Genomic DNA, 14,229 nt, shown 5'->3' on the forward strand with positions numbered 1-14,229 from the left:
TTAACATTGGGAAACAAAGCTTCTAAAACGATAAGGTCTCTCCTCCACACACTGTTTAGTTCCTAATGAGAAAAGTGAGGCGAGTAGAAAGTAGTGTGACCAGATAAATCTTTACAAGCTAACACAATAAAGAAGTTAAAGAAAATAAGTCAATTTAAAGCAATTTAGCTTTTTTTACCTCCTTATAAAAACTTTATCTTATATACAATTGAAAACTTTTAAATTTGCTTGATTACCAAAAATATATTCATATAATTTATTTGAATTTTTAACACATATTTTCAACGCGAAGTGTATTAAATAAAGCTTAAATATAAAGAATAATGCTTTTTTTATGTATTTAAAATACATTTATATCATTTTTCAATGTTAAAATTTGAATAAGTAGAAAGGAAAACGATAATAATGATTACTTTTATAAGTTCTGCTTATTGGAGGGTTCATTTTACAATGAGTCTATTGTTATCTTTAAGCAATTTTTAAAAAATGTAGATCTATAAATTCCCACTGTCGTCTGTCTGTCTGCCCTTCCTTTATCTGAAGAACGGTATTAGATAGATGAAAACCGAGACCAAATATAAAAAAACTCAGGGACAGAAGACCCCGATTAACTATATATAAACTTCTGATCTTACCTAGAAATCACGTGATTATAATTCAAAATTGTTTCCCATAACAGAGTAACATGATTACCGGCATGACTGTTGTTATCAGGAAAAGTATGATGTACAGGGGAAGACAGTACTAATTTGAAATGCGAGAACATATATTTTAAATTAAATAAAATATATGTTCTCGAACATAATTAAAAATCCCAGCCAGGCATTGTAACGAAGTCACAATAATTTTTGCTCGTTAAACTTTTACCTTGTTATATTATATAATAAAACAATGAAAATCTATGTCCATTTTCTGTATCTATATTTCGTCATGGACATATTTTTGTCTTTAAGTTGTGTTCTCTAAATTATAACATAATACCTAGAATTCTATTTTTAAGTATATTTTTATTATATTTTCTAAATATTTTAGTGTTTAGAGATTTAACAGCAGCGTACGTAAGGGTTCCGTCCATTTGTCTGTCCGTATTTTCTCCAAGAATATCTCGAAAACTATTTCATATGATAATCTGAAGTGTTTATGTTAATTCTAGTGATCAATCTATACTATTAAAGTACAAGCTGTATCGATATTCAACTATAATCAAGAGAAAATGGTATCTTAGAATACTTCTCCTAACAAAAATACCTTTAAGTTGATATAAATATTATAATTCTTTACATTAATAAAAGTTTATTCCTACTTTCACACAATTTTCCCTCTTCTAGTCATAATGATTTACTCTTTGAAAGTAATTTTTTAAAAATTGACAGTGCTGATTTGTAATATATTTTTTTTAAATATATTTTAACAAATATCTTAGATTAAATTTAGGGAAAAAAATCTATAAAAAATAATCAAGATATTTAGGAAAATTTTACAAAATAATTTCGATAAGTGCATAAGAAACTAATATTTTTATATACGATAGCGAAAAGATGCGGATGAAAATGCATCCGGAAACAATTTATCAGGATTTTTTGGAAAATAATTCGTTGTTTTTCAATCCAAAACAAGCTTTATCCTGGAGATAAAATATTTTATTTGACAGTGAAGATATCGAGAATGATTAAAATCGATTCCAACTAAGCAACAGGAATCTTATCTTCCAACAGATGGCACCAATAATGGACCAATCAATAGTCATGGGAATCATAAAACAATATTAAACCATTGCTTATCAGAGAAAAATATCATATTCTTATTTTGAAATTATGTTTCTCTTCCAAGAAAATAACATTAATTTTAAACAGAATTTAAATCAAATTTCGTTTATTTTTAAGAGGAAAGTGTAGAAAACTCGAAATTTTCCTTCAGTTTTCTTCCAAGTTCAGTGTCTAAATTTGATTTTATAATCAAATTTTTTATGCTTAAATCGAAAATTAAGATATAAAATGATAATATTTACGTAAAATATATTCAATTTTGCATTTCTGACGTCAATAAATCGAATTATATTAAAAAATATATATATAGAAAGATTCGAGCTTAAATATTTGAATTTTTTTTTGTCTTCAAGTTTTTAATTCGATCTAATTTATTTAATAATTTAATTATAATTAAAATATTTTGATATTTAAAAATTTGCAATAATTATTTTAATCTATTAATTAGAAAATATTAACTTTGTGTTTTCAATTTTTAATACTTTGAATATTAAAATTTAAAATTCTGTTTTAATAATATTTAATCCCTAAATATTTTTTCCATTTTTTTAAATCAGAAAAATCAAATACAATGTTTAAAGAGTTTCAATCATTACAATTAATAAATGAATACAATTTAATTAGGTATAACTCGATTATATCTTTGCATAAAACTAAATTATAATACAATTATTTCTTTTTATAATATAATTTGATTTGAACACAGTTTAATTGGATAATAAATATTTTATTTTATTTTTTTTTCGTCGGAAATGACAATTTTCTTGTTTACTTCGCTCAATTATTTTTTCGTAACACGTTAGAAAATATTTATTTATTCATTCTACGTAATGTTAAATAGATCAGAGATTATTAACAATAAATTTATGTGAAAAAATCAATGTACAGAGTATCCTCAAAAGTCAGTTTGTGTTTCCGAGTTGTGTGTTTCAGTGTGAGAACGAATCGTTAACAGGGTTTAGAATAATGTGCTTTTTCGCTTTTCCCTTTACAAAATTCACGAAAATCACAAAAATTATTATTAAATATTTGAATATAATAACAGTTTAGGCTTTATAATATGTTAACTGACTATAGGTTGACCACCCTATATTTTTAATAACTATAAAACTGAATATAGTTAGATTTTATTTTACTTTATTATTATTATTATTTATCTATATAATTTACTGATTTATTTTTTTGTAATTTGTTGTAATATTAAAAATATTTATTATTTTTCATCGAGAAGACTTAATTAAATTAATTTGAAAATTTTTAATTAATTTTTTTTCCTCCTCTAATGTTAATTAAGTCGTGTAAAATTATCCGTAGATAACTGATACTTTCATGAAAAATAATAATTCGTATTTAAAGAAAATGTTAAATTAAATAACATAAAAATAAAATTTACAAATTGAATAAGGAAAGAAATAAGATTTTCGAGATTCAATTTTGATATTAATAATGATGTATTCGTTGTCAATTTAAATGGCATCTAATATATATCATTCTATAATTCATCTTAATTATATTTTATAATTAATATATATTATTATATTTATTTTAGTATAAACAGTTTAGATTTCTTTATAAATCACTGTATAATTTTAAACACAAAATAGAATTAAAAAATAAATATTTTCTGTACTCTTAAGAATATTTTAAATATTTGAATTATTAAAAAATAATATTTAAAATATTCCAAACAATTTATTAATCTTGGATAGAATATAACTAATAAATCTAATTTTATAACAGTAATTTACAGCATAATACATATAACTACAGCATAATTTCTGTATAAGTAGAATGTCGTGTTATATTATATTGATTTTCTTGAGTAAATTAATAAAATGCATATAATAATCGATAAAATGTTATTCATATCGTAATTTATTTATTAAAATAAACGTTAAAAATTAAGTAATAAACATATACCAAAATCGTTTTTATTCAGTTTAATTTATCAATATTATTATATTTAGTCTTTCAATTTATTCTCAATAATAAACACTGTAACAGTTATTGCAGCTTACAAGAATTTCCCATCATAAAATGATTTTCTAACGAAATTTTTTGATGAAATAGTGGCTAGAGTGTTACAATTAGGTTACTATTTTTATAGAAACTTGCTCTTTACTCCTCTGGAGTAATATAGACTTGGGAACTATTTTAGTTGATATCTCATAAGCTATTTGGCAATAGATTTTTGAAATTTTGAACAAAGATGCACTTTAACTCCTTACAAGAGATAAGTATCTTTCGCTCATCATTTTCTCTAGAAGGAGAGGAACGTGCCTTAAGCACAGTTGAGAACTCATTCTCTACTCAACCTGAACTTTTAGATATAGATATAGTTTTTGGAAGAAAATATACTCTTCATTTATTGACAACTGATGACATAATTCCGTTATTGTACAATTATCCGATTTATATTATTTTATAATTTAATTTATAATCAAATCTAATTTTCATGATTATAAATATATTAACACCCATCAAAATTATTTACAGTGTTAAGCATATAAATATTAATAAATCTTATGGGAAATTTATGGAAGAACGAGCAAAAATTTTAATCATATTTTTTAATTTATTTAATTTAAAATATATGCTCTCTATTTCAAATTAGTAGTGTCTTCTTCCTGTACATCATAATTTTCCTGATAACAGCAGAGTCATGCCGGTCATTTATGTAATTCTGTTCTGGGAAAACATTTTTGAATTTAAATCATGTGGCTTCCGGTATAGACCGGTATAGTTAATCGGGGCCTCCTGCCCTTACTCTTTCCATATGTGGTCTCATTTTCATCTATCTTACGTCGTTCTCGATATTGACGAACACACAAACCTACGACTGGAATTTATAGATCTACAATTTTTTCAAATTGCAGCCCAATGAAGATTTTTACCTAAAATATCCTTTTATCTGATAGTCCTTTAAAGATATTAATAATTTAAAAGTATTTCCCACGTTAATAACTACGTATCGACCTTTAATAACCTTAGTATATATAAAATAACATAAATTTTCAAAGAAAAAAATATTAAAAATTATAATTAATCTTTGATAAGAAGAAATTAATATGTACGTATTAATTTTTTCTCATAAATATAAAATTCTTATTTAATGAAACGTAAGCAAATATACGAATTGTTATTACAATATTTACCATATCGAATAGTTCTATTCAATTTTCTAAATCAGAATTCGAGTCAAATCTCTGCTATAAATGTCATATTACATCAGGTGTTCTAGATAAGTCATAGCTGCCTGAATCTCTTGACAATACAACCATTGGAGGATTGAAATGAGTTCGGGAATAGCAAAGGTGCATTTATCATACAAAACTGTCCATCTAAAAACAATATTTCATTTGTAATACTTGCTTATACAGGCACTTTATTAGCACCTATATATTACTGCTTTATTTGTTTCTGTAGTGTGTCATTAGTGACTTATTAACAGCTATATTTAGGGTTTAGATCAGTCCTTTATATATAATAAGTAAGACACTATATATATTTTATTAGTGCCTACGCTGTCTTGTGTAGCAATGATGTTTAATCAATAGAATGACTTAATAAAACTCGCTATATTAATTAAGTATTGGGACTAAATAAAGGCATTTTTGTTTATTCTTTCAGACTATTAAACATTGAAAAAATTGTAGTTTCTATATAGAATCCTAATTTGAGTTAATATACTGAAAAACTTAAAAATTTATGCGTATATTCTTATTGAAATTTGTCCTTAATTTGTTAATTTACGTTTATTATCTACGTATCTTAAATTATTTATGTAGGTGCATATTACAGTAGCGATATTGTAGGCTCCAATTAGAAAATGCAAACCTACATTCATCCCTATAGGGTTATGGATGAAGACTAAACTATAAATTATTGTACATACTTATGAATAAGTATGTTTGTCACATTCAAATTTTCTTCCTGTACTGATTTTTTTCTTAATTCTTCTGTTTACAAAATAAGAGGACCAGGGCCCCATGGTCCCCTCACTGGTTACCCTACTAATAATGCATATAAGCTATATCTTTACTTATGTATAATGAATACTTATTTATTTATCAACACTAAATTCATAACATTCATTTACTAAATGAAAAACTTTTCTACAAAAATAAGAAATATGAAAAGAAGTAATAAATAAATACAGTAAATATACAGCATTTTATATAGTCTCTATGCAGTATCTATATATAAACGTTCTCCTAATAAAGTTTGCTATACATTTATAAACTTATTAATCAAATTTCCATTTTTTTAAGTGAAAATTAAATTATTTCAGATATAAATATAATTTAGGAAGCAATAAATCAACAAAAGATCAAGTTATTTTAAGAGAAAATAACGACAGGAAAAGTGTTACACACCATACTTTTTATGAGTAAAAATTAAAAATTTTTGAAGTCTGATCAAGATTTAAAGTATAAATATGAATTTTCATCACCATAATCTTTCGATAATAAATTTTTAGAACTTCACAAAAGTACATCTACTATAATTAAATCCTTAAATTATCTCTCGTATTTTAAATAGGAATATTCATACTCACATTAAATATACCCTATAAACAGCATTCACGTTTTAATAATTTACAAGATTATGCTTATAAATAAACATTTTTTAAAGTCAAAAATTGACATGTATCTGTATAAAATAAATATATAAAGGAGATATTATAATATTTATTAAATAATTATCAAAATTTTGAGTTAGTGTATGAAACGGTACATTAGAAGAGCATTTTCTTGGTAATTTATTATGGCCAATATACATTTTCAAATATGTCTGAAATATTTATTCACGTTACTAGACAATTGTAATGCTCCAGTTATTTTCGATGTTACAAATTTTGTAATATTAGAAATTACATTTTCTATCAATTCTAAAAGCAATTCAAAAATATTTATTGAGTGATAAATATTTTCAATCAATTTTTTAAAAAATTTTCGTCAAAGAAAATGAAGAGAAATGTGTTTTGAATTTAAAAACTTTTAGTTTTAAATTTATTATATTTATTAAAATTTAAGTTTAATTTTGTTTTATTTTAAATTATATTTTAGGTAAATTAATAGGAATTAATTCTTAACTTTTTTTTTACTACAAAAATATATAAAAATTATTTTAGTAAATATATTTAATTTAGTAAAATTTACTTTAAAAATATTTTAAATTTTATTGTAAAATTGATAATTTTTTATTAAAAATAATTATAGTTTTCTTAATATAAAATTATCAATTTTACAATAAAATTTAAAGTAGATTAATTTTAAAATTAGAAATTTATAAGCTTCTTTAACATAAATATCTTTAGAAATTATTTTAGTGATTAATTCTAATTTAACAACATTTTTACAATTGTTTATAATATAAATTTATTAATTTTATAATAAATTTTGGTTTATCTAATTAGAATAATCAAACTTGCAATAAATCTTATACATTAAGGAATGCATATTTTAGCTAAATCCTCATAAAAATTAGGTTTAAATGAGTTAAATATGTTTTTATTATGAGAATTTATTATAAATTTTCTTTTTATTTTATTTTTTATTTTACATAAAAACAAAAATCTTGTTTAACTTGTTCCAAAACATCATAACTTACATTTAAATAAAATTACACATATTTATCCAATTTCTTAGATTAAATCCTGAATCAAATATTTACATTTATATTTCAGTAATATTTTTTAAAAATAAAATATAATATAGAAAAAAAAATTTATTCAGATTTTATGAATTTAAATTACACATTATCATAGAGTCGACTTAAAAAAATCATCTTTACTTTCATAAAATAGTTATTTTATTTTTATTTATAAAATAATAAATAAATATTATATATTCTTTGTTATACAAGACTTTTTTAGAACATTCTTAAGAAATTTTCAATTGATGAAAATAAAAATAATGTCTTTCTTCATTAATATTCCTTTGTAAAGTAAGAAATTAAAATTATATATTCCTTATAATATAGAAAATTTTTAGATATTTTTAAAATAAATATTTAATAGAAAAATATGGAAGTATTTACTTTTTATTCTTGTAATTATTTATAAAAATAAATCTTATAGTATTCAAGAATATTTTAGAAATTTTATGCATTTTTTCTTATAAATTTTCAATTGACAAATATAAATATCATGTAACTAATAAGCTATAGAACCTGTTTAATTCTTTTTTATGTTTAACTAAGAGAGTAAAAACAAGTGTATACTGAAAGACTTAAATTTATCTTTGTATACTAGTATATTTATCAATTAACAGGACTTATTATACTGGAAAATTATGGATGCAGATATTTAGTCTTACAGATCAGAAATAATATTTTTTATTTAGTTCATCTGGTAAATTTTTGCTGATACTTACTGGTAAGCTCAAAGTTAACAATTTTATGGCTTCCATTTTACATTTCTTTAAATACCATATTTCTGTTTTTAAGTTTATTATTTCTTCAGCTGTATTCCCCATTCTCTGCGTTTTCCAATTTTCCAGAAATTCGGCTATAGATTATTAAATATCATTCAATTATTATGCCTTTGTGTCTTTTATCATAACTTAAATTTATCTTTGTATACTAGTACATTTATCAATTAACAGGACTTAAATTAATATACCAGGTGAACTAAATAAAAAATATTATTTCTGATCTGTAAGACTAAATATCTGCAACCACAATTTTCCAGTATAATAAGTCCTGTTAATTGATAAATGTACTAGTATACAAAGATAAATTTAAGTTATGATAAAAGACACAAAGGCATAATAATTGTATTCTGAAAGAAACTTTAATTATAATATATATCTATCGTAAAAAATTATTATATGTAATTTATTTGCTTCCTGTAACAGGGTTATAACCTTTTGTACCACGAGCATCCACAAAAAGTTTTTCAGGAAGAGGCAAAGCTTAGAGACAAATAATTATTTCAATAAATTTTCACTTAATTATTTAAATTTTTGGGGTTTTTCACAAGTAAATTATAGGAAATAATACGGCAACAATACAAAAAGACAGAAACAGTGTCCCATAGTCGATGGTATTTTTTGTTTTATTTTATACGTCAAAGAGACACGTGGGCAATCTGCCGAAGGGGTGCATCCCACTATGAGAAACTAGTTCCTATTTAGATGGTACTAATGTAAAAAACAGGGAAAACTCCATGTTCGAAAGGCACGAACCCACGATCAACTACCAGTGTTCAGTAGTTTTCTTCTATTCGGTTCTAGTGTAAAGTTACATATCTCAATCACTGTTACGATTATAATTTGTAGAATTTTTTATTCGATTCCGGGGAGGGGAAGTGCCCCGTTTGCTCCCTCTACAGACGCCCCACTGCCCTTTGAATCATAATGGTTAGGAACAAGTAAATAGTACCTGTATATAGTAACTGTATATTTTATTTTACTTTCTCCCTTTACAAGCACCATTTTCTTTTTAAGTTTATTTTAACAATTTACCTTAAGATTGGCGCAGCATGACCCATGAGGCCCTTGAGACATAAAACAGCAGCAAAACAAATAAATAAATATCAAATCATCATTCTTCACTCCATTAATTTTTATATTATTTCAATCTTTCTCTATAAAGTAACTATTATTCAAAAATTGAAAAAAATAATAATAATTTAAGAAATATTTAATTGACAAATATAAAAATAATTATCTTTTTCCTCCAGTAATTTTTCTCTGTTATTTCATTCATTAACTAGGCTTATAAATAAAAATTAAATTGTTACTGATGCTGCATATACAAAGATATTTCCCTGGAGCTTACTAAATATCAATAAATAAATTAAAGTACTTTAATATATATAAATTTTTTGTAATTTTCTAACAAACTTCTTTTAAAATTTCTTTACTTTAATTCATAAATATTCACATAATGGTTTTTAAATTGATTGAAAGTAATTAATAAGAATTATCCTCTCCCTCTTTCTCTCTAAGAAATTTAATAATAATGCCTTAAGAGGAAATAAAATTTAATAACACTTATAAATCATCTTAAATTTATAATAAATAATTTAATTTTTTTTATTTTTAAGGAAGAGTATTTAAATGCCATTTTATTGTTTTAAAAAATAAATATATTATTGTATTATTATTGTTTACAAACGCTTTAATCCCTATTTAACACAATTAAATATATTAATTACATTCCATGTTTATATAGATTCTATTTATTTATAATCAATATTAATTTTATAAATATATATTTACATGAAAATTGTAATTATTTGAATATTTAATAACTAAAATATTATATAATTTTAATAAAAAATCCATTTCATTCTTAAGAAGTTTAATATATAAAAAGTTTATAAGAGCTTTAAAAATGTAAAATTATTTAAAAATTTCAACCTTTTTAAATAGATTTATTAATATTTTTATTAAGTAAATTATATTTAATTATATTAAATGTCAACTTTAAAATATTGAAAACACGTCATTAAAATATTTAATACTGTAAATTTAATATTCATTATTATTATTTTTTTATTACATTTAATTTAACGATTTATTAAGTATCGATAAATGTGTTTAAAATGTTTATTTTTATTTATTTAATTATTAATTATAATCTTTTATAAAATTTTTAAAGCTTTTTTACGAATTAACTTTGATTCTTATAGGTTTAAAAATGTCATTTTTTAATTAGTAAGATTTAATATTAATATTTAATTATATTAATTCTATTGTTTTTAAATAATATTAAAAGTATATCTTTGCTGAATTTAATAGAAGAAATTGTTCCAAACTCAGTTTGCAATTCATGTTCGCAAATGGGATTAGAACCTGAGCTAGATTTATGAATATTATGGTTCCTATGCCGAAACACACACTGAGGAGGCCTTCTGAAAAACTATGCCCACTAAAAACAACACAGTAATTCAACAACAAAAAAAAATATAATAATAATTTAAAACATTCAATAATTTTAAGCATAAATGTTATAAGTAGCATATAAAAATATACACGAAATGTTACAATTTTGAAAAGGTGCATATATATTATTTTTTATTTAATTTTTCTTCCACGAATTATTGAATAATTTCATTGATTTTCTTTCAACAGCTAATGAAAAATTTTAGCAACTAATGAAAAATCGTTTCTCTCTTAATGATCAGAAAATGAAATTTTATTGATTGTTGTTGCTTTACAATAGCCAAACATTCGTTCTGATATCACATAATTGTCTATGTAAATAATCTATAAAGATAATAGGTAATAAGGGATTTTCTTTTATCTTCTTCCAAAGTTTTTGACTCCAAATATTTGATTATAATCCAACAATTCTCTCGTTGAACTGCTCACTTGTCGAACTTAATTCTGCTATTTTCTTTAATATTTTATAAGGGGATACACACAAGACGTAACATTTTATTATAAATCTACTTAAATTTAATTTTATTTCTTTTATAAATTAAATTGTTAAAGATTTTAAGATTTATTTTAAATAAAACCATGATTATCTATGAAATAAATTCGACTTTTTTTAAATGCTGGATTTATATTTTTAATATTAAGAATTTAGAGAATATTATAAGTATAGTTTTCGATATTAAATATCGATTTTTATGAACTTGTTAACTGTTTAACTGATTAAAATGGTATTGAAAGAGTTAAATTCGTGATTTTTAATTACAAAATTTTAAATATATTAGCGAAATTTGTATTATTTAAGACTAAAAATACGAAATTATAAAGTTCTAATTATTATTTTTTAATTAAATTAATGATGATAACCGTAATATAAACCAATATTAATTAATAATTTAAATGATATTTAGCATTTATATTCATTTTTATCGTCATAAACCTGCACTAATTACATTTAATTACAATTACTACAACGTTGTAATTTGCTACTATTATGATTTTACATTTTTATTTCATTATTCTATTTAACTTGCAGCTTAATTAATGTGTGTGAAATGAAAAACAAATTGGCATAATAATGAAGAGATTATATTATTAAGTTGCTTAATGAAAAATGTTTTGATATGATTTCATGACATTTTCTTATTTTATGAGAATGATTTTTGTTTCGAAGATACTTTTTATGTAATAATTTCAAATTTTAATGTATTTTTTGTAGAGAAAATTGTTTAAAATAGTAAAATTGACTTTAATTTGATCACTCAGTTAATAATGAATGCTGCTTTTAGTACTTAAGAGAGTTACTTATTGAATAGTTTGTGTACAGGATGCTGCTCTATACTATACTATACTATACAGAATATACTATTGACTATTTTATATTGGAGATGCTGCTCAATACTCTCCTATTCTATACAATTCTATATAGAATATATCATTGTATATTCTATACAATTTACAATTTATAAGGAGGTTCGACACGTGATATCTCTCCGGAGCTCCAGATCTACTGGGTAAGCAATAGTAATAAAAATACATAAATAAATTGGAAAATATGTTGCATTGAAATAAACTTTTGAATTTAAATTCATTGCTAGTGATTTTATAATAAAGTATAAATATTTTACTGGATTTTTATACATAAGTATTCAAATTAAAAATTATTTTAAGCAGTTTCTGATAAAGAAAAATAAGTTGTAAATATAATAAAATTTAATTTCTTAACGGTTTAGAAATTTCAAATTTTTAAATACCTTTTCTTATTCACTTAATTAAATTTAGATTTAAAATAAAAGTAGATAATTGCTTTGGGTTTATAGAAGAATGTTTTATTATAAAGTAAAGGTATAAATTTATTTTCTTAACGAAAGCAAACACAATTTAATCAATAAAATAAATAAATATAATTAGATAATAATATTTTTAAATTTATTTAATATTTTTACTCTGAATTTTTATTTGAAAAATATCTTTTTAAATGTATTTTATTGTTTTATTAATAAATTGATCCAACTTTGAATAAAAATTAATAATTATTATTATTTCACGAATTATTAATCACATTTAGAAAATCGATTTTAATTATATTGTTCAGAAATTATCTATTTTAACAATTAATTAATATTCTACATAAATAAAAACATAGTTTTAAACAAATTAAGGTATTTTAAGTCTATATTCTTGTGTTGTGTAAGTGTACACGTGTGTATGAACAGTATACACAGGAGTGGATTTAGAATTGTGACTCTAAGTTATAACATATAAATGATCTTCCTCTTCGTCGAATAATGATAAATTTAAGAGTGTGATGCCCTATAGTTTAGCTATACATAAGCTAAGCTATAGGGCATCACACTCTTAGCTTATGTATAAATACAACCCCTGTAAAAAGGCAGGGTTAAATGTAAACTTGTTAGGCCCTAAACTGTAGGTCCTTTATACCCCACCAATAAATAAATAAATAAATTTAAATGCCCAAGGTCCTAAGCTGTAGCTTTTTAAACTTACATATAAATCTATCCTTTTACAAAGTTATTTATGACGCTACTAATATACATATTTTTTACATCAAAATATGCCAAATATTCCAAAATATTTGTTATTTTCCTAAATATAAAACCATTTCTAAAAATATTATTTTATTTTCTATAATTAACATTAAATATTTATTATCTATAATGTATAGATCATTAAAACAGTATATATACATATATGTTTATATATATTGTATGTATAATAGCCAAATTAATTTTATCATTCCTCAAATTCTGTTCCGAGGTAATTCATAAACAAGTGTTAAGCATTAATCAATCAAGAGCTGAATATGCAAGGTTTGTTACGTTATGTTAACTACTAAATGTGGAAATATAACATAACTGATGTTAGAAAATGTCATTAATTTGATTACTATACGAATTTAAATTGCTTAAACTAGAATATTTTCTTTAAATATCAAAATTAACATTATAAACATAATTATAACAGGCTATTATTAATAATTGTTAATTTATAGTCATTTAGCTTAATTTATATTAAACAGAAAGGATCTGCAAGTACAAATAAGTTTACTAAATAAATATTTACCGGCTGGAATTATGGAAAAATTGCAAGATTCGTGTTGAATTCCAACGTTGTTCTTCGCTTGGCAAATAAGGGAACCGTAATCATCGTCTGTCCTTGGTGTATAAGTAGTCACACTTCTCATTCCTTCTTTTGTAAAAGCGACTATTTCCATCACTCTAGCAGAATTATTGAACATCCAATAGAAAGTAACATCATTTGGATCAGCATCTACTTCGCAAACTACTCGAACAGCCTCATTCAGACTCACTCCATACACAGTTTTCGATGATGAACAAACAGGAGCATCTGAGAATAAATAGAATTTCATTCATCTTAAGTTTCAAAACTTTATTCAAAAAACTTTCCTTTTATCAATTTTTAATGCACGTATCAATCTTGTATTTGGAAGAAAAAAATGTTTTCTACATACTCTTACTACTATACAAATCAAATTTACTATGAAAAATAAATAAAATCTCACTCATAATAATAATTATTATTATTATTTGTTA

General features: G+C 22.7%; 1 protein-coding gene across 2 annotated transcripts in view; it reads right to left on the bottom strand.

The window, feature by feature from the left end:
* LOC136976645 (protein turtle-like) overlaps positions 1–14,229 on the bottom strand; it is a 163,957-nt gene that overhangs the window by 80,868 nt on the left and 68,860 nt on the right. For both annotated transcript variants that reach the window (XM_067272031.1, XM_067272095.1), the window contains exon 7: positions 13,739–14,023. In XM_067272031.1, the coding sequence (XP_067128132.1) occupies positions 13,739–14,023 (285 nt within the window). The remainder of the gene's footprint in view (positions 1–13,738; positions 14,024–14,229) is intronic.

Source organism: Centruroides vittatus, unplaced genomic scaffold (assembly GCF_030686945.1).
Source record: "Centruroides vittatus isolate TY-2023 unplaced genomic scaffold, ASM3068694v2 contig_10, whole genome shotgun sequence".
Lineage (NCBI taxonomy): Eukaryota > Metazoa > Arthropoda > Arachnida > Scorpiones > Buthidae > Centruroides > Centruroides vittatus.